General features: G+C 40.3%; 1 protein-coding gene and 1 long non-coding RNA gene across 23 annotated transcripts in view; one reads left to right on the top strand and one right to left on the bottom strand.

Moving 5' to 3' along the window:
* The window catches only part of UNC79 (unc-79 homolog, NALCN channel complex subunit), a 266,052-nt gene that overhangs the window by 3,654 nt on the left and 240,254 nt on the right, over positions 1 to 22,144 (bottom strand). For all 22 annotated transcript variants that reach the window (XM_045451926.1, XM_045451924.1, XM_045451927.1 and 19 more), the window contains 3 exons: positions 21,393 to 21,579; positions 19,722 to 19,919; positions 17,834 to 17,911 (listed from right to left, as the gene is read on the bottom strand). In XM_045451926.1, coding sequence (XP_045307882.1) covers positions 17,834 to 17,911; positions 19,722 to 19,919; positions 21,393 to 21,579 — 463 coding nt within the window. The remainder of the gene's footprint in view (positions 1 to 17,833; positions 17,912 to 19,721; positions 19,920 to 21,392; positions 21,580 to 22,144) is intronic.
* On the top strand, positions 1,770 to 9,208 carry LOC123584237. The gene is made up of 2 exons (XR_006705271.1): positions 1,770 to 3,364; positions 8,948 to 9,208. It is a non-coding gene; the product is annotated as an uncharacterized LOC123584237 (long non-coding RNA).

Raw genomic sequence — 22,144 nt, 5'->3', positions numbered from 1 at the left:
AAATGACTGATTGTCTCTTGAAAGCGACCACACATGGGAAATTAAATGTGTATTTATTTAATTAAATCCTCACTTTCTTGAAACAGAATTTCCTCCACGGGATCTCTGAGACGGAGTCTCCGAGTAGGATGGCAACTCTATTTGCCCAGAGTCATTAAGAAAATACCGCTGGGAATTGGTTGAAATGCTTCAGTGATGGAAAAAAAAAATTAAGCCCCAAAGTAGCCTAGCTGTGATTTGGAAGGTGGGACACAGCAAGAGTGACTTGGGCCAGAGGTTTGGACGGCACAGGTCACATGCAGGTGAGCAGTGGGGTCCCTGCTCCAACAGAGGGCGAGGCGCTCAAACTGCAGGCATCTAGGGAGCCTCGCCCTTCTCCTGCCTCTCTGGCCCACCCTGAGCCCCTCTGCTGTGCCTTTCCTAGGAAGCCACATGGTGTCTGGCCCAAGGGCCTCCAGCAGTAGCTCCCCTCTCCCTGCTTTGGTCTCTCAGCCACGTTTCAGCCCTCCAGAATATAAGGCTGCCTTGTAAATCCACAAGTTAGGGACAGAAGACAGTGTTTCCCAAAGTGTGTCCCACAGGACTCTAGTTTGGTGGGTTTAAATGGGGGAGGGAGCACTGGTACAGTAAGTTTGGAGATGCTAGGTTCCTTATTACAGCATTGCTCAGATCTTTACTGTACTAAATATGCATCATATCACTTCACTCTGTTCCTTCCAACCCTCTCTACTCCAAATCCAACAGAGAAGTACAGTGTCATGGGTTGAATTGTGCCCCCTCATGGTCCCTACCCACACTGCTTCAGAATGGGAATTTATTTGGAAGAGGGGTCAATGCAGATGTAATTGAGTTAAGGTGAGGTCCTTCTATGGTAGGATGGGCCCCTACCAGTATGACTGATGCTCTTATAAAAAGGGGAAGATTTGGACACAAGCCAAAGAAAGCCAAAGGCTGCCAACCAACCTCCTGAAGCTAGGGGGTCAGAATAGAGCAGATTCTCCCTCACAGCCCTCAGAAGGAACAACCCTGCTGCCCCCTGACCTCAGACTTCTGGCTTCCAGACTGTGGGATAAGAAGTTTCCATGTTTCAGCTGCCTATTCTGTGGTGCTCTCACAGCAGTCCTAGCAAACGAATTCCAGGGCACACTCCAGGAAGCACAGCCCACAGTTGGGAGTGTGCCAAGGGTGAGGAGGTGTTAGGGATTCAGTTGATGCTGAAGCGTGAGGTTCTTGGGGGGGGGGGGCGGGTCACGAGAAACATGTTTAGAAAAGCAGAGGTGATGCCTTGGGAGGCCACATCAAGGGATTTGGATTTGTTTCCAAATCCAATATAACTTTGAAGAGGGAAGCCCCATTCACCATGAGTGGAGCTGTGTTCCAGAAAAGTCACCGTGGCAGCAATCTGCAGACTAGGATGAGGAAGAGGATGAACCATGGAGGCCAGGTGGAGGCTGCCTCGATGGTCCAGGTAAGACCAGGCGTGGCTTCCAGGAGGGAGAAGGGTGGCTGCCTGCAGACACAACCTGAGAGGGTCTGAGGACAGGTCTGCACTTTGGAGCGAGGAAAAGGTCAGAGCAGAAGGTGAGGTTTCTTTTTTTAATATATTTTTTAAATGTTTATTTATTTTTGACAGAGAGAGAGAGAGAGAGAGAGAGAGAGAAAGAGCACGAGCGGGGGAGGGGCAGAGAGAGAGGGAGACAGAATCCGAAGCAGGCTCCAGGCCCTGAGCTGTCAGCACAGAGCCCGACACGGGGCTCAAACCGTGAGATCATGAGCTGAGCCGAAGTCAGATGTTCAACAGACTGAGCCACCCAGGCGCCCCGAAGGTGAGGTTTCAAAGTGTGGGCAAATGGGAGGAGAGCTGTGCCATGAACAAAATGAAAGAATTAGTGGGAGGACTGCTGGGATGCAGGATAATGACCTGTCTGTTTACTACTCATGGCCACGGGCCGCAAGGCTCATGTGATTCATCAACACACACACACACACACACACACACACACACACACACACAAACTTGGTGAAGTGACAAATTACATTTCTCTCTATGCTTTTGTTCCCAAGGCTCAATCTGGTTGCAGTTCTGCTTTGAGCATTTTGTTGAGATACACAATTTGCTAATTTGACTTCCACTGATGTTCGCCCCTAAGCACATGGCTCATGTTGCAGCCATGTAATACTCCGTCTCTAGCATAAATATTGTGTTTAGGAATGTGGTATGATATGTACCAGATGATATAATTGGACAAAAACTCAAAATATCAGAAAATGACATTCTCTCTCTGCCTCCTCCAACCACCAACCCTTATAAAAAACTTGTGGGATTACAAACGTCAGAGACAGATAAGACTATGCTCTCTGGCCATTAGCAGGATTGGCTCATGTAAACATTCTGACTGCGAAAAAATAAACTAGTCTAACCACTTCCTCTCCAATGTCTGTACAGCAAAAAACAAGCTCTAAGGGTCCTAATGTCTACAAACTTGCATTGACTTTTGACCTATTTAATATGGAGCAAGCCTATATGCCTCTTGATATTTAGGAAATACCCAAACTAACCTCCTGCTAAGATCCTGAGGGACCAAGGAGGGTAGAAGCCAGGAGGCACTGAGTACTCTGACCCTGAGTGGACACCTCTCCCAGTGCTGTTCTTGGGGCTAATGGCCTGTATGAGGCAATCAAGGGGAATAGTGAGGTTGGGTTTAGAAGGGTTTTTGCTATTAGCCCATTTACAAAACACGTGACCGTATCATTCTAAAATATATCTGCAAAGGCCCTTCAGGTTTGTGACTTAAGAATCACATGACTGAAGTCTTCAAGTTAAATCTCATTATTATTGATAGCATTATATAAGCCAGCAGTCATCCTATTTCAGGAATGCTAATTTGACTTACTGAATAACACTCATTTCAGTTCTCTTTTCCTAGTGGCTCCCACAAAGCTGTCAGTAGGAATTAGATGTAATTTATTCTGGGTTGTGTAATGTCATAATAAAGTTGGTTGGATTTTTTTTTTCCTCTGCAGAAACAATATCCAGAAAATGGAAGGACAATAAAAAAAAAAAATAGGTTGCTTTCCACCAAAAAAAGTGATACATTTCCTTTTATCTTGGTTTATGCTACAGGATAAATGAAGACTTTCTGCTCAGTTAGACTGTATTCATTTCACTCCATGTTTGTTCTAGCCCTCAAAACTAAAATTAGTTGTAAAACTTTCTCTTTCAGCAAAGATGGACTAACAAAGACCAGATTTTACCCTCTTGCCTAGAACGAGTAAAATTCCAGATGGAGTGTATGAAACAATGATTTTCAGACACTGGGCATCAGCAATGCAGCACAGTGATCCCCGAGGGAGAGGAAACAAGGTAAGCCCTACAATATCTTAGCTAACTGCTAGAAAGCTTGCCAGCAGTAGCACAGGAGGAGGGACCTGGGAAGAGCCTAACTATCTTCCTGAGTTGAGATGGAGCTGGGAGTCCAGGGAGGTCAAGGTGTGTAGTCTGTCAGGCAGAATACTGCAGAGGAGAGAGCTTCACAGAAAGAGAGCACGAGAGAGAACTCTGAAGATGCATAAAGGGTCCCCCTTGAGTCTTCAGCTAAATACTGACCAGTGCACACATGTAAGAAAAACTACCCGAGGCTGAAGAAAAACAACCCCAGGAGATTAGAGAGGTGATCACATGGCACCAGCAACAGTTTGTGTTCCCACAAGCTGGTGACAATAGACAATTCTTACATTTAATAGAACATCAGGTAGAATACTTAGAAGGTTAGTCCCTTAATAGTGAAGAAACATTAGCTCTAGACAAAATGCAGCTCTGATCACCTGGCAAGGCTTACAAGCAAGTTTCAAAAGGAAAATAACTATTTCTAAATAATTTAACTATAACACAGAATACAGCTCAAAAATATTTATAGGGATACAAAAATATCCAGCACTCAAGATTAAGTCAAATTCAAAATGTCAAGAATGTAATAAAAAATTACCAGGCATACAAAGAAGCAGGAAAAGGTGACCTATAATGAGAATAAAAATCAATCAATTGGAAAAGACCCCAAATGATACAGGTAACAGAAGTAATAGAGAAGGACATTAGAACAGTTATTATAACTATATTCAATAGGGTCAAGAAACTAGAGGAAATATTGAGTGTGTCAAGTAGAGGCACAGAAGGAAATATTTGAAGAAACAATAGCTGATACTTTTCCAAATATAAAGAAAACTATAAATCCACAGATGCAAGAAGTTCAACAAACCCAAGCACAAGAAACACGAAGAAAACTACACTAAGGTGTTTCACCATCAAATTGCTTAACAATAATGGTAGAGAGAAAATCTTAGAAGAGACCAAACAACAACAACAACAACAACAAAACCATATATTACACACAGGAGAAAAAAAAGATTAGAATAATACAGATTTCTTGTTGGAAACAATGGAAGCAAGAAGACTGGAGGAGAAACATCTTTACATCACTGAAAACAAACAAACCTTTGAACCTAAAATTCACTACCCAGTGAAAATATCTTCCAAAAATGAAGGCAAAATAAAAACATTCTCATACACAAAAGCTGAAGCAATCAGTCACCAGCAGACCTGTGTAAGAAATAGGTTTTTTTTTTTTTTTAATGTTTATTTATTTTTGAGAGAGACAGAGACAGAATGCCAGTGGGTTAGGGGCAGAGAGAGAGGGAGACACAGAATCCGAAGCAGGCTCCAGGCTCTGAGCTGCCAGCACAGAGCCCAACGCGGGGCTTGAACTAATGAGCCATGAGATCATGACCTGAGCCGAAGTCAGATGCTCAACCAATGAACCGCCCAGGTGCTTCAGACCTGTGTAAGAAATAATAAAGGAGGGGCGCCTGGGTGGCTCAGTCGGTTGAGCATCTGACTTTAGCTCAGATCGTGATCTCACAGTTCATGAGTTCAAGCCCTGCATCAGGCTCGCTGCTGTCGGCTCAGAGCCTGCTTCAGATCCTCTATTCTCCTCCCTCTCTGCCCCTCCCCTGCTCGCACATTCTCAAAAACAAATAAAACATCAAAAAAAAAAAAATTAAAGAAAGAATAAAGGAAGTCCTTTGAGCAGAAAAAAGATAGAAGTTTAGATCCATAAAAGGAATGAAAAACACTGAAAATGGCAAATATAAATATGGCAAAAATAGCAAATATAAGTTAATATTGAAAAAAAGTTTAAGTCTCTTTAAGAGATAATTATTTAAAGAACAAATAATAATAATGTATGGTTTGGTTTACTTCTACACATGTTTATAACATACACAAAGTGGTATAATATTACTTGAAGGTGGTAAGTCAAAAATGGATACTATAAACTCTAAATCAACCACAAAAAAACCCCTAAGACAGGTAGCTAATAAGATAACTAAAAAACACACTTCTACTTCTAAATGACTTGTTGGAAAAGAAGAAATCAAAAGGGAAATGAGAAAGTATTTTGAACGGAATGGAAATGAGAACATATAAAAATTTGGAAGAACGCAGCTAAAGGAAGAAATTCAGTGCATTAAATATTGATGATAGAACAGAGGTTTCTCAAAATAACAACCTTAGCTTCGATCTTAAGAAACTAGAAAAAGAAGAGGAAATTATAGTCAGAGTTTAATCATTATAAATTCAATCCAAAAGAAGGCAAAAGAAAAAAAAAAAGGAACAAGAAACAAAGAACAGATGGGAATTACAGAAAACAAATGGCAAGGTGATAGATTTAGGCCCCCAAATGGCACAAAACACATTAAATGAAGATGGTTTAAAGACTCCTAATTAAAAGGAAGGGATTGTCAGATTGGATTTAAAAAAAAAACAAAACCCAGCTACATGCTGCCTATAAGAAATATACTTGAGGGGTGCCTGGGTGGAGCAGTCGGTTAAGCGTCCGACTTCAGCCAGGTCACGATCTTGCGGTCCGGAGTTCGAGCCCCGCGTCGGGCTCTGGGCTGATGGCTCGGAGCCTGGAGCCTGTTTCCGATTCTGTGTCTCCCTCTCTCTCTGCCCCTCCCCCGTTCATGCTCTGTCTCTCTCTGTCTCAAAAATAAATAAACGTTAAAAAAAAAAAATTAAAAAAAAAAAAAAGAAATATACTTGAAAAATATAAAGACACAAATAGGGTAAAAAGTAAAAGAATGGAAAAAGATATACCATCCTAACACCAGCCAAAAGAAAACTGGACTACCTTTATTAATATCAAAGTATGGTTCACAGCAAAGAATATTAATGAAGATTAAGACAGCCATTTCAAAATTCATTTCATTAAGAAGACATAATAATCCTAAATATTTATGCACTTAATAACAGAGATTCACAACACATGAAGCAAAATTGATAAACCTGAAAAGACAAAGAAATCCATAATTACAGAGATATATCAATACCACTTTGTCAACAGTTGATAGAATAAGTAGACAGACATATGGAAGACTTGAACATCACTATCAATAAGCTTGAACCAACTGGCATAGGAAACTACGTGACAACAGCAGAGGACATATTCTTTTCTAGGGCACACTGAGCAGTTACCAAGAACAACTATATTCTGGGACATAAACAAGTCTCAGTAAGTTTAAGATGACTGGAATTATATACAGTATGTTCTCTGAACACAAATGGAATTAAAAATCCGTGGGCACCTGGGTGGCCCAGTTGGTGAAGCATTCAACTTTGGCTCAGGTTATGACCTTGCCGTTAGTGAGTTCAAGCCTCACATCGGGCTCTGTGCTGACAGCTCAGAGCCTGGAGCCTGCTTTGAATTTTGTGTCTCCCTCTCTCTCTGACCCTCCCCCGCTTGTGCTCTGTCTCTGTCTCTGTCTCTGTCCCTCTCTCAAAAATAAATAAACATCAAAAATTTTTTAAATTTGAACTGAATGTAAATGAGAACACAGAATATCGAATGGTGGGATACCGCTAAACCAGTGCTTACAAAGAAATTTATAAAAGACAAAAAAGATATTGTTTATAATAGACAAGAGTGAATTAAATCTAAAGTAATCAGAAGAAAGAAAATAATAAATAGAAATGAATAAATAAATAGAAATGAATAAATAGAAGAAAGAAAATAATAAATAAAAAAACAAAGAGAAAAATCAATGAAAACAACCCAAAAGCCTGGTTACTGTAGTTTGTTAGTCAAAAGCTCACAAAAATTGATATGTCTCTATACAGACTGACAAGAAAAAAGAAAAGAAAAGAAAAGAAGTCACAAATCCCCAGGGTCAGGAATTAAAGAGGTAGCATAACTACTGATCCTACAGATATTAAAAGTATATTATAAACAATTTCATGCCAATAAAACTGACTACTTTGATGAAATGGACAAATTCTTTGACACTACACCAAAGATGACTCAAGAATAAACAGGAAACTTAAATAGCACTATATCTATTGAAAAAAATTGAATCCATAATTTAAAACTCTTCTGCAAAGAAAATTTCAAGACCAGGCAGTTCCAATGGTGAATTCTATCAAATATTTAAGTGAAAAATAATAATAAATCTACAAAAACTTTTCCAAGAAACAGAGGAGAGCCAGGAGTTAAGATGGCAGATAAGTAGGGGGACCAGAATTTCCCTGTCCCTCAAACACAGCTGTATTGAAGTCAGACACTTGGAATACCCAAGGATACAGGCTGTGGAGTGACAGAGAAATCTCTACAGGTGGACAAAGCTTGGTGGGACAGAGGTGCCTATTCACGAATTGGAAGAGAGAAAACGGTGTCATAGGTACAAAGAGGGGGAACCCCTTCTATGGAGAGACAAAAGGAGGTAAAGAGTGGCTGTGGAAGTGTGGTTTTGTGTTTGGACAAGAGAAAAACCTCTCTGGACCATGGACTAAGGAACGAAGAATAGGGAGAGAGCCAGTTTCTACTTTGCAAACAGGCTTAAGAGCTAAAGACTGGAGTTTTCAGGGGTGTGTGACTTTCCCAGGACTAGAGTGTTGCCGTGTGCATTCGCCTGGCGGGGAGGGAGCCCTGGGGTACCGGAGCGATCTTGGGGAGCACGCTGGGAGAGAGCAATCCCCTCCCTCGATTACTGTGGGAAGAGGATGTAGTGACCCCCAATGACAAAAGACCCTGCAGGCAACAGCCAGAGGCCCTTTGTTGGCTGCACAGCATGGAGCTACCCCAGAACTAGGTCCACGGGGTGTGGGATCCTTTAAGACATCAGGTTTTGAATCCCAGCCAAGTGCCTAGGAGGACACACCAGCTGCCTGAGCTACTCTGTGAGGGCTGCCTGAACAGGGTGGTTTGAGACACCTGGTCTGGGGAGGAGATATTCGGGTGTCACTATTTTTCTCCCCATAATCAACATGGTGGGGCTTCAGGGAACAGCACAGTGGCCCCCAGTGGAGGTGGGACCCGCTTACACCAAACCCCGCCTCTCCATGCCTGGTAACTATTTATCTACCAGAGTGAGATTGACACTGGCCTAACCAGACGGCCTCTCCTCTAGACCATCACAGCCACCCATCCCAGGCACCAACAGACAACTGTCCTGTAGTTTTGAATGTTAGTCTATTTAAAAAAATGTTTTTTAATTATTTTTTTCCCTCTTTTCTTTCCTTCTCTTCTCTTTTCCCTTCTTTTTCTTTCTACCCTCCTCTTTTCTTTTTTCTTTCCTTTGGAATCAAGCTCATAGTTTCTGATTTGATTTTTGGTCAATTCTTATTTTCTTTCTTTCTTTTGTCTTTCTTTCTTTCTTTCTTTTTTTCTTTCTTTCTTCCTTTCTTTCTGTTGTTTTTTTAATGAGGAATGCTTATTCTTTTTACACCTTTTCTGTATCTCCTTCCTCTTTATTTTCCTCTCCCTCTCTCTGGATTAAGTCTTATAGTTTCTCTGATTCTCTGCCTATATTTCCCCCCCATCCCCCTTTCATTTCTCTTCTTGTATGGGATAAGGCTCCCCCTCGCCCACCACCACTTTGCTTTCCTTTTTTCCAGGGATACTTCAATGAACAAATCAAAGCACACTTGGTGGAAGATCCAAACAATCCACCACTACAAGCAGTGGAAGAGAGCAGCCAAAGACAACAGAGTGCATGCAACACACTCCAAAAACACTTACTGAAGTGCCTGGCCCTGGACAGTGTGTGACCCCTTCTTAAGATAGTAGTACTTGCAGGTGCAGGACATAAAACAAGCTATTACATCATGTAAATGACAGAAGCCTAGCCAAAATGATGAAGTGGAAGAATTCTCCTCGAAAGAAATTCCAGGAAGAAATGATAGCCAGAGAATCGCCCAAAACAGATACAAACAATATATCTGAACAACAATTTAGAAAAATAGTCATAAGACTAATAGCTGGGCTTGAATAAAGCATAGAAGACAGCAGAGAATGTATATTGGTGCATAGATCAAGGACATAAGAAGTAGTCATGATGAATTAAGAAATTTTGTAAATGAGATGGAAAATAAACTAGATGCAGTGACAGCAAGGATGGAAGAAACAGAGGAGAGAATAGGTGAAATAGAAGATAAAATTATGAAAAATGATGAAGCTGAAAAAAAGAGGGAACAGAAATTACTAGACCATGAAGGGATATTTAAAGACTAAGTGATTCAATGAAATGAAATAATATTATCTGTATCATAGGAGTTCCAGAAGAAGAGGAAGAGAGAGAAAGGGGGAAAAGGTTTATTTGAACAAATTATAGTTGAGAACTTCCCTAATCTGGGGAAGGAAACAAACATCCAAGTCCAGGGGGGCACAGAGAACTTCTTTCAAAATCAACTAAAACAGGTCAACACCATGACATATCATAGTGAAACTGGAAAAATACAAAGATAAAGAGAATTCTGAAAGCAGCTAGGGACAAATGGGTCTTAACCTACAAGGGTAGACACATAAGGGTAGTAGCAGACCTGTCTATTGAAACTTGGCAGGCCAGAAAGGAGTGGCAGAAAATATTCAAAGTGCTGAACAGGAAAAATATGTAGCCAAGAATCCTTTATCCAGCAAGGCTGTCATGCAGAATAGAAAGAGAGATAAAGAGTTTCCCAGACAAACAAAAACTAAAGGAGTTCATGACCACCAAACCAGCCCTGTAGGAGATCCTAAGGGGGACTCCGTGAGTGAAAAGCAGCAAAGACTACAAAGACCAAAGACATCACCATAAACACAAAACCTACAGATAACGCAATGACACTAAATCCTTACCTTTCAATAATCACTCTGAATGTAAATGGACTAACTGCCTCAATCAAAAGACATAGCATATCAGAACGGATAAAATAACAAGATTCATCTATACGCTGCCTACAAGAGACTCATTTTAGACCCGAAGACACCTGCAGATTGAAAGCAAGGGGATGGAGAACCATCTATCATGCTACCGGATGTCAAAAGACAGTACAGCCATACTTATATCAGAAAAACTAGATTTTAAAACAAAGACTATAACAAGAGATGAAGAAGGGCACTATGTCATAATTAACAGGTCTATCCATCAAGAAGAGCTAACAATTGTAAATGTTTATGACCCCAACGTGAAGCAACCAAGTATATAAATCAATCACAAACATAAATAAATGTAGAGATAATAATACCATGATTGTAGGGGACTTTAATATTCCACTTACAACAACGGACAGATCATCTAGACAGAAAATCAATAAGGAAACAACAGCTCTGAATGACATATTGGACGAGATGGACTTAACAGATATATTCAGAACTTTTAATCCAAAAGAATACACATTCTTCTTGAGGGCACATGGAACATTCTCCAAAATAGATCACATACTGGTTCACAAAACATCCCTCAACAAATACAAAAGGACTGAGATCATACCATACATACTTTCGGATCACAACACTATGAAACTTGAAATCAACCCCAAGAAAAAATTTGGAAAGCCCCCAAATACATGAAGGTTAAAGAATATCCTACTAAAGAATGAATGGGTCAACCAGGAAATTAAAGAAGAAATTTAAAATATATGCAAACAAATGAAAATGAAAACACGGCAGTCCAAACCCTTTGGGATGCAGCAAAGGCAGTCCTAAGAGGAAAATACACTGCAATCCAGACCTATCTCAAGAATCAAGAAAGGTCCCAAATACAGAACCTAACCTCACACCTAAAGGGACTAGAAAGACAGCAGCAAAGAAAGCCCAAAGTGAGCAGAAGAAGAGAAATAATAAAGATTAGAGCACAAATAAACAGTATAGAATAAAATAAAAAGCAACCAGTAGAACAGATCAATGAATCTAAGAGCTAATTTTTTGAAAGAATAAGCAAAATTGATAATCCCTAAGGAGACTTCTCAAAAAGAAAAGAGAGAAATAGATAAAATCATGAATGAAAGAGGAGAGATCACAGCCAACACCACAGCAATACAAACAATTATTAGAGAATACTACGAAAAATTATATACCAACAAACTGGACAATTTGGAAGAAATGGACAAATCCCTAGATACTCACACACTACCAAAACTCAAAAGGGAAGAAGTAGAAAATTTGAACAGACCCATAACCAGCAAAGAAATTGAATCAGTTATCAAAAATCTCCCAAGAAATAAGAGTCCTGGGCCAGAGGCTTCCCAGAGGAATTCTACCACACATTTAAAGCAAGTTAATACCTATTCTTCTCAAGCTGTTCCAAATAATAGAAACAGAAGGAAAGCTTCCAGATGCATTCTATGAAGCCAACATTATCTTGATTTCCAAACCAGAGACCCCACTAAAAAGGAGAGTTACAGGCCAATACCCCTGATGAAAAATGGGTGCAAAAATTCTCAACAAGATACTAGCAAATTGAATTAAACAGTATATTAAAGGAATTTTTCACTGTGATCAAGTGGGATTCATGCCTGAGCTGCAGGGCTGGTTCAATATTTGCAAATCAATCAACATGATACATCACATTAATAGGAGAAAGGATAAGAACCATATGATTCTGTCAATAGATGCAGAAAAAGCATTTGACAAAATACAGCATCGTGTCTTAATATAAACCCTCAAGAAAGTCAGAATAGAAAGAACATACCTTAACGTCATAAAAGCCAGATATGAAAGGCCCACAGCTAATATCATCCTCAATGGGAAAAAACTGAGGGCTTTCCCCCTGAGATCAGGAACACAACAGGGACGTCCACTCTCACCACTGTTGTTTAACATAGTGTTGGAAGTCTTAGCCTTAGTAATCAGACAACAAAATGAAATGAAAGGCATCCAAATTGGCAAGGAATTCAAACTTTCACTTTTCACAAATGACATGATAGTCTACATGGGAAACCTGAACGACTCCACCAAAAAACTGCTAGAACTGATACATGAATTCAGCAAAGTCACAGGATATAAAATCGATGTACAGAAATCGGTTGTGTGATATACACCCATAATGAAGGAACAGAAAGAGATACCAAGGAGCCAGTCTCATTTACAATTGCACCAAGAACCATAAAATACCTAGGAATAAACCTAAACAAAGAGGTAAAAGATCTGTATGTTGAAAATTACAGAAAGCTTATGAAAGCAATTAAAGAAGACACAAAGAAATGGAAAAATATTTCATGCTCATGGATTGGAAAAACAAATTACCCAAAGCAATGTGCATATCCAATGCAATCCCAATCAAAATTGCACCAGCATTCTTTACAGAGCTAGAACAAACAATCCTAAAATTTTTATGGAACCACGAAGGACCCTGAAAAGCCAAAGTAATGTTGAAAAAGTAAACCAAAGCTGGAGGCATCACAATCCCAGACTTTAGCCTGTATTACAATGCTGTAATCATCAAGACAGTATGACATTGGCACAAAAACAGACACATAGACCAATGCAATAGAATAGAGAACCCAGAAATGGACCCACAAACGTATGGCCAACTAATCTTTGACAAAGCAGGAAACAGTATCCAATGGAAAAAAGACAGTCTCTTTAGCAAACAGTGTTGGGAGAACTGGACAGCAACACGCAGAAGAATGAAACTGGACCACTTTCTTACACCATATGCAAAAATAAATTCAAAATGGATGAAATACCTAAATGTGAGACAGGAAACCATCAAAATCCTAGAAGAGAAAACAGGCAACAACCTCTTTGACCTCAGCGATAGCAACTTCTTATTTGACATGTCTCCAAAGGCAAGGGAAATAAAAGCAAAATTGAACTATTGGGACCTCATCAAGATAAAAAGCTCTGCACAGCAAAGGAAACAGTCAACAAAATTAAAAGGCAACCGACAGAATAGGGGAAGATATGTGCAAATGACACATTGGATAAAGGATTAGTATCAAAAATCTATAAAAAATTTACCAAACTCAACACCCAAAAAAAAAAACAAATAATCCAGTGAAGAAATGGGTAGAAGACATGAATAGACACTTTTCCAAAGAAGACATCCAGAAGGCAAACAGACACACGAAAAGATGCTCAACACTACTCATCATCAGGGAAATACAAATCAAAACCACAATGAGATACCACCTCACACCTGTCAGAGTGGCTAAAATTAACAACCTAGGAAACAACAGATGTTGGCGAGGCTATGGAGAAAGGGTAACTCTTTTGCACTGTTGGTGGGAGTGCAAACTGGTGCAGCCATTCTGGAAAACAGTGTAGAGGTTCCTCAAAAAATTAAAAATAGAATTACCCTGTGACCCAGCAATAGCACTACTAGGAATTTATCCAAAGATATAGGAGTGCTGATTCATAGGGGACATGTGCCCCAATGTTTATAGCAGTGCTATCAACAATAGCCAAAGGATAGAAAGAGCCCAAATGTCCATCAACTGATGAATGGATAAAGAAGGTGTGGTATATATACACAATGGAATACTACTCGGTGATGAAAAAGAATGAAAGCTTGACATTTGCAACAATGTGGATGGAAGTTGAGGGTATTATGCTAAGTTAAGTAAGTCAGTCAGAGAAAGACAGATATCACATGTTTTCCTTCACATGTGGAATTTGAGAAACTTAACAGAAGACCATCGGGGAAGGAAAGGAAAAATAAGCTACAAATAGAGAGGGAGGCAAACCAGAAGAGACTCTTAAATACAGAGAACAAACTTAGGGTTAATGGCGGTGGTGGAGGTTGCGGGGTGGGGGGGTGGGAAAATGGGTGATGGGCATTGAGGAGGGCATTTATTGGGATAAGTACCGGGTGTTGTATGTTAGTAATGAATTACGGGAATCTACTCCTGAAGCCAAGACTACACTGTATGTTAGCTAGCTTGACAATAAATTATTAAAGAAAAAAAAAAAAAAACAGAAGAGGAAAGAATACCACCCAAATCATTATATGAGGCCATCATTACCCTGATACCAAAACCAAAAATAGTTATTACAAGAAAAGAAAACTACAATCCAACATCCCTCATGAACATCAATGCAAAAATTATTTTAAAATGTTAGCAAGTAGAATTCAGCAAGATATAAAAAGGATAATACACATCACAACCACATATGGCTTGTCCCAGAAATGCAAGATTTGTTTAACATTCAAAAATCAATCCATAAAAAAGAATACTCAAATGACCATCTCAATAAATGTAGAAGAAGTATTGGAAAGTCCTGCATTTATTTCTGACAAAATTCCTTAGCAAACCAGGAATAGAAGAGAACCTTACTCAACTTGACAAAAGGTATCTATGAAAAACTGACAGCTAACATTTATATTTAATGAGGAAATACAGATGCTTTCCTACTAGGAAAGCAAGGTTTTTCACTCTCATAACTTCTATTCGACTTGTACTAGAGGATCTAGCCAGAGCAATGTGACAAGGCAAAGAAATAGAAGGTAGAAAGACTGGAAAGGAAGAAATAAAACTGCCTTTATTTGCACATGACATAATTGTCTGTACAGAAAAGCTGATGAGATCCACAAAAAAGCTACTAGCACTAATAAATGAGTTTAACAGCTAATAGGTTATAAGGTCAATACAAAATCAGTTATATTTCTAAATACTAGCAATGAACAATCAGAAATTTAAATATAAAAACCCAAAGCATTTATAATACCCTAGGATTATGATAATGTAGCAGTAAATTTGACAAAATATGCTAATCTTGTATATGGAAAACTACAAAATATTGCTGGAAAAAGTATTTTTTTTAAAAATAGCAAGATAGGGGCGCCTGGGTGCCTCAGTCAGTTGAGCATCCGACCTTGGCTCAGGTCATGATCTCACAGTTTGTGGGTTCGAGCCCCGCTTCGGGCTCTGTGCTGACAGCTTGGAGCCTGGAGCCTGCTTCAGATTCTGTGTCTCCCTCCCTCTGCCTCTTCCCCACTCATGCTCTGTCTCTCTCTGTCTCTCAAAAATGAATAAATGTTAAAAAATTTTTTAAAAACTAAAAACACAGAAAGATATACTGTGTTCGTGAATTGGAAGACTCAATATTGTTTAACATCTCAGTTCTCCTTGGGTTAGGCAAAGGTTTTTAAAAATACATTAAGGCATGATCCATAAAAGAAAAATTTGATAAATGTTAGTTCTTCAAAATTAAGACCTTCTGCTCTTCACAGGACACTCTTAAGATAATGAAAAGACAACTGCAGGGAAAATCTTTGCAAATCACCTATCAGATAAAGGACTTTGCCTTAAAACTCAATTATAACAACAACAAAAAATCCAACCCAATATTAAATGCACAAATAATTTTAACAGATACTTCACCAAGCAGACATATGGATGGCAGATAAGCACGTGAAAAGCTGTTTAACGTCATCTGTCAATAGGGAAATGCAATTTAAAACCATGATGAGATACCAATACACAATTCTTAGGGTGTCTAAAGTGAAAGATGGACTATACTAAGTATTGACAAAGATGTGCAGGAACTGAAATGCTCATACACTGCTGGTGTGAATGTAACAGGGCACAATCACTTGGAAACCAGTTTGTCAATTTCTTGAAAAATTATACACATATCATATGGCTTAGCCATTCTGCTCCTAGGTATTTATTCAATGTACATGACAGCATATCTTTACACAAAGACTTGTACATGAATATTCATAGCAGCTTTATTTGTAATAGCCCCAAACTGAAAACAGCCCAGATGTCCATGAACTGATGAATGGAAAAAAAAAAGGTGATATATCCATGGGGCGCCTGGGTGGCTCAGTCAGTTAAGCGTCTGACTCTTGATTTTGGCTCAGGTCATGATCTCACAGTTTCATGAGTTCGAGTCCCTGCAGAGCCTGCTTGGGACTCTCTCCCTCTCTCTCTCTGACCCTCCCTTGCTCACACTCCCCCCGTCTCTCTCAAAATAAATAAATAAACTTAAAAAAGTATTTTAAAAAGGTGATATATCCATACAATGGAATACTACTCAGAAAGAAAAAGAAATGATCTACTGATACATGCAACAAAATGGATTAATCTCAATGTTACTCTGAATGAGAGAAGGCAGGAAAAAAGTCTAAGTATTGTATAAATCCATTTATATAAAATTCTAGAAAATGATAAGTAGCCTATGGTGAGGGAAAACAGACCAGTAGTTGGGGCGCCTGGGTGGCTCAGTCGGTTGGGTGTCCAACCTTGGCTCAGGTCATGATCTCACAGTTCGTGAGTTTGAGCCCCACATCAGGCTCTGTGCTGAGAGCTCAGAGCCTGGAGCCTGCTTCAGATTCTGTGTCTCCCTCTCTCTCTGCCCTTCCCCTGCTCACACACTGTCTCTCTCTCTCAAAAATAAATAAAGATAAAAAAAAAAAAAAAAAAAGAAAGAAAGAAAACAGACCAGTAGCTGCCTGGGGACAGGGATGTAGGATACAGGAGTGGTGGAAACGAGCAACTAGAAAGAATACGGGAAACCTTTAGGGGTGTGAGGGACATGTTCATTAACTTGATTATGGTGATGTTTTCACGGATATCATTTATGTGAAGACTTAACAAATTGTGCATTTTAAATATGTAGAGTTTACTATATATAAATTATACTTCAATGAAGCTGTAAAAAAGAAAATCAGGTATGATCATCTGAGTGTCAGTCAGATCGTTTCTCTCATGGTGTTGACTTTTGCTGTTGACTATCAAACTAGGGAAGCTCCCTCTACCCCATTTGAACCAGCTACCTTGCAGTGTTTGGACAACAGTTAAGTTTTCCCTGAAAATGGGTTGCTTTTCTCCAGCACTGTGTGAGTTAACTTGACAAGTGACCATAATTGAAGAATAGAGACAACCAAGGAGTGAAATTACAAGTTATAAGGTCCCAAACTGACCCACTTTGTGTGGTGGGGGTGGGGGCGATGGCTGAGACACTGGAATCCAGACATGACAGGTAAACAGGGAGTGCTGCAGGTAGAGGAAGGACAAATAAAAAGCAGGGAGTGAGAAACCCAGTTCTCCTTTACTCTCATTTTTTATCACACTAGTATGCTTCTGAGGTCCTTGGACAGATAACAAATACTTAAATCACACCCATAGACTAAACAGTGATTTAAAATAGTAATATTAGAAAGGAACTTAATTTATCTGAGAGAAAAGTGCTAGCTACCAAGTCAAACAATTAAAGACCATTTGCCTTGGTTTTCTGGCTATCTTGTAAGGTGGGGCATCACCAACCAATTTCTATGAACATAAGGTCATTTTCAGATCGACGTTCCCCAGTAATATTTTAGTGACTTGTGTTCACAGGCAATATTGGGCCAACATATTTAACCCAGGTAGACTTGGTTACAGTGGTAGAACAAAAGCAAAAATAACATGATAACCATTTGGTGAAGGGTTGTCCCATGAGCCTGAGTCCTCCAGCCCCCAACTCTGTCAAAACTAAATCAGTTTCTTTTCCTCTTCGAAGGCACATTCAAAGTAAATCCACATTTGTTTTCAGCAGCAAGAATCAGTCTCATAAAAATCATAAGATTTTCCTACCTTGACAAAAATTGTTGAATTGCACTCTTGCAAGGCCTCCATTAAACTAATCACGTGGAGGCACACCATTTCCACCATCTGAAACAACAAACATGAAAATCAGTTCCACTCCCAGTAGGGCAGAAACCTCGAAAGCTAGTCTGCAGCCACAGAGGATCCATGCCATGTGCCCGCGAGGCTTTTGGCACAATGACCAGAGGGGACCACAAGCAGTAGTGCTTATTCACCTCTAAAACTTCAACTAGAAAGTGACTTTAAAAAGCTCCAGAGGTTTTTCATTTGGCATGCCTTCCTTATCTAACTCAGGGCTGCCAATGCAACGGGGTATTGATCTTGCTAATCTGCACTGAATTGTGATTCATAGCAGAGGATAAATGCCTTCTGCTTCCCTCCTTCCAACTACAGAACTTGGGCTTATGTCCTTTTCTTCATCTTGACCCTTTTTCCACAGTTTCTTCACCTGGAGCAGCTGTTTAATTTATTACACACCTGTCTTTGTGGCTTTGTTCTCTAGGGAACAAGGTAGCCACGCTGATGACAGTTCAAATGTCCCTGATCAGAAATTCCTAAGGCTGGATTTTAAACACTACAAGGGAATTTTACCAGACTAGCATACATAGTTTAACACATTTTTCAGAAAAAAGTTAACTCAAATCTGTTAGTAGCATTATTTGTACAAAACTCATTTGTAACATTCATTTCTAACATTTATATGTCAAACAGATTTGGAGCAGAGATATTAATGGTGTCAAAAAACCAGTATCAACAGAAGGAAACCGAATCTCTATTTAAGGTCCCAGTTTCATTGCCTGTAAAGTAACAGAATGCTTGATCTCCAAGTTCTTCTTCAGTCTCAGACTCTATGATCCAATAAATGTTTCTCAGAACTGTTTGTGCACCCTAAAATTGCCACATAAATTTCCTCTAAATTGAACTAAAATACCTCTCTCCATACAGAATTGCCTCATAACATCTGCTTCTCTAAAGAAAAGAAAGTGCTTCACTAAAGGAAATATATAATCCCCTTTCCAATTAGAGCTGAAAGAAACTGTTTCTTAGAGTAGTATCAATCAATCAAAAGTCATTTCCGTTATGCCTTTTGTGGACGGTGCATTGTTGGGTTTCTGGGCACACTGGGATCATCGTTATGATGTTCTTCCAGATCCCCTGCCCCTCACAGAGGAGAATTAGCCTGATAAAGCCCCCCATAACCAAGATACTAACTGTTGCTTTCTCCACTGAGGATCCTCCTTCAAAGTAGCCAAGGACTTCCTTGTAAATTCCTTCCATACACCCTCCGAGCCTGACTTCACAGGACTAATCCAAGCTTGTTCGATGAAGTGGGCTCATGCTAACAATACCTCAGATATTTTCCAGTGAGGGTTAAAGCAGCCCCTCTCTTGGTGAGCCATCTGAGTTAAAACTGAACTGGATTTGAAGACTGGGGGAGCTCAGGTCCTCCTAGGGCAACTCAGAAGGGTGAGGCCCTTTTCAGGGTTTGAGCCCTGGGTAGAATGAACATGTGTGGTTGGTCTGCTCTTAAATACCACCAGAGGATGACCCAACTGGCTAGGGTTTTTCCAAATTGCCTTGGAATCCAAAAATAATATGAATCTCCTTTTGACTTTATAGCACAAAACAACCCTTAAAGGTAGATTTCATATAAAATAAATTTTTGGCACTAAGCAGAGCAAACAAAAGTTTCTACTAAATTTATTTGCTCGCTCTGTTTCTCTTCAAACTTATTATACAAGCAGAACATCCAGCTTATAATGTAAAAACCCACTGATATAATATTACAATTGAGACCCTTAAAGAACAGACAATGTGAGGGCTGGGTTTAGGTTACACCTTTTATCCACGATGGGAAATCTATTCGTGGACTCACCACTTTGTTGTGAGCCATCAGCTGAAGGATGCTGGGTGTCACCCTGCTCCAAAACTCCAGTGCGGTCAGGATCGCCGTGAAGCTGAATTCATTCTGACTTTGGACATTTGTAGCTACGGCACTTTGTTCGCAATATACGGTCCAGAGCTGAGCAAAGATAAATGCGTGGAAGAGAGAACACATATGCAGCACGGAGGTCTGAAAAGGAGGAGACAGGAGCCGTTACATTTCAGTGGGCTACAGTGCTCCACAGGGCCCATCCCACACGGTCTCGGCCTTCTGAGGAGCACGGCCAAAGCACATCTACTTCCAGAGATCGGAGGCTGAAGGAGTTCTCTATGAGTTACGGATTCGTGATTCACCACCTTAAGACAATCTGCTTTTCGCTCTGTCAGTGGGAGTGTGCTGAGAGAACAAAGCATCTTTCCAAAGAGAAGGCACCTTAGCTTGCAGAACGCTACCCACCGCCTTGCCTGTTAATGACAATGACGTTCTCATCCCTAAACTAGATCAGGGAGAATAATCACTCTACCATCTTGAGGTGTTTCCTCGCCTGTAACATGGGGATGATAGTACCCTCCTCAAAGAGCTGCTGGCATTAGGAGGAATCAGGTGGCATATCTGAACACATTGCCCAGCAATGTGTTACTAATTATACTATTACCAGTAGTAGAAATGGCAGCAGCAAGCACTAGTGGTGAGCACGGACTGAGCATGCACCTACAATGTCCCAGACACCGTGCTAAAGACTTTCCAAAGACCGCTTCCATAATTCTCAAACCATCCCCTCGTCTCTCTTACAGATGAAAAACTGGAGCTCAGAGAGGTCACAAGGTCAAGGTACCTTGTACAAATGACCAAGTACCATCGTTAGGAATCAAACACAGCTCTGGCTTGAAATACTAGGAACGGACTGCCTGGCCCCTTTTGCAAATATCATTCAGGCTGTTTGGACAGTGCTCTACTTTATCACAGAGTCAGCTTTCCCTGGCCCACATCCCAGCTGCTCCCAAACCCACCCTGACTTCCCGGAACTTGCCTAAGCTTGTGAAGGGCCCTTGGCTTCTCTTAGCTGATTAGCACCAGTGTGTCTGGTTTGCTTACACTGGCTCATGACTGATGCCTGCCTTGGGTTTACTTTATTCCCTTAAGCACATCATCTGTCTCTACAATTTACTAAGTTCCTCTGTGTCGGTGATTCCAGTGTGTGCTTTAGTGAGTTCCCAACTGGCCTTCTTATTTTCATTTTGTATCTTTATAGATCTATCTCTAGAGATGTGAGTTGAAAAGATAGTGCATGAAAAATCAGAGCATAAATTTTCCTCCAATTCATATTCGGTTCCAAAAACTGATCATGGGATTTTTATTATATTTCTAGCCTTTTATTTCTCTTCATTATTTTGAGACAGAAATGCCTAGGAAGCTAACTCTTGCCTGCCTGCATAATTTATCTTTATAAAAGTAAACAAAGACAATTTAAGGGGGAAGAAAAGATACTGCGGGAATTTAAACAACTTTAAATAAGGCATTAGCACAAAGTCGCTTTCCTAACATCCACAGGAGGGCAAGTGATAAGATGCATTTTCTTCTCAGAAGAAACATAATAGGCTGATAACGGTTTCCATTAGCAATTTCGATGCCTATGGTCTTAAGGTTGCAGAAATCGCTTACCTTTGATTGCTCTGGAAATCCAATCAGGATGACAATGAGATGGTCTGCAATATGAGAGCCGGCATCCAGAGGTATGGGCAGGCACGGAGAGGAGGCATTTGGACACACCGCGTTATGAGTGAGGGAGCCCAGGAGCAGCCAGGACAGCAGACGGATGCGGGAGATACACTCGATGAATTCTTTTGGCCTATCAAGTAGAAGGAAGTGTTAACGGCGATTTTTATGGTTTCCGTTTTGTTGGGCGCTCACCAACGGCTTATTGATGGCATTAAAAGTGTGGTTTTATAGGCGATTACATACAATAAAACACCCAGGTGACAGTGCCAACAAAATGTATCTGTTTTTCTGTATCTGTATCTGTATCTGTTTTTCTGCTCACCCTCTCTAATCCCGGACCACAGCTGCTTGAGCAACGAGCAGCTTCTGGTGACAACACGGGATTAAAAATCATTCTTCCACCAACCTTGCTGCCCTTCTGACTAGCTGCTTTTTCTAAACTCTTTCCTTTCTTCTTAGAAAGTCTCACATCCCCACTAGAGGGGAAGGAATAGAGGCGGAGATGTAACACACGCCACCCATTTTCCTGCCCTGCAGTCATTGTCTCCTGCTGCTCTCCTGCCCTCCTGCCCGCTTTGCCCCAGCTCCAAGCCTTTCCTCTAGCCAGGGAGCCGACCGTGCAAAATGGAGTGCTCACAGAAACCAGCCCATGGGCCCCTCTCCTTTCTCCGCCTCCTTGCGCTCTATTTCATCTT

Source organism: Leopardus geoffroyi, chromosome B3, assembly GCF_018350155.1.
Source record: "Leopardus geoffroyi isolate Oge1 chromosome B3, O.geoffroyi_Oge1_pat1.0, whole genome shotgun sequence".
Taxonomy (NCBI): Eukaryota; Metazoa; Chordata; class Mammalia; order Carnivora; family Felidae; genus Leopardus; species Leopardus geoffroyi.
This window is presented reverse-complemented; position numbering and strand designations above follow the sequence as displayed.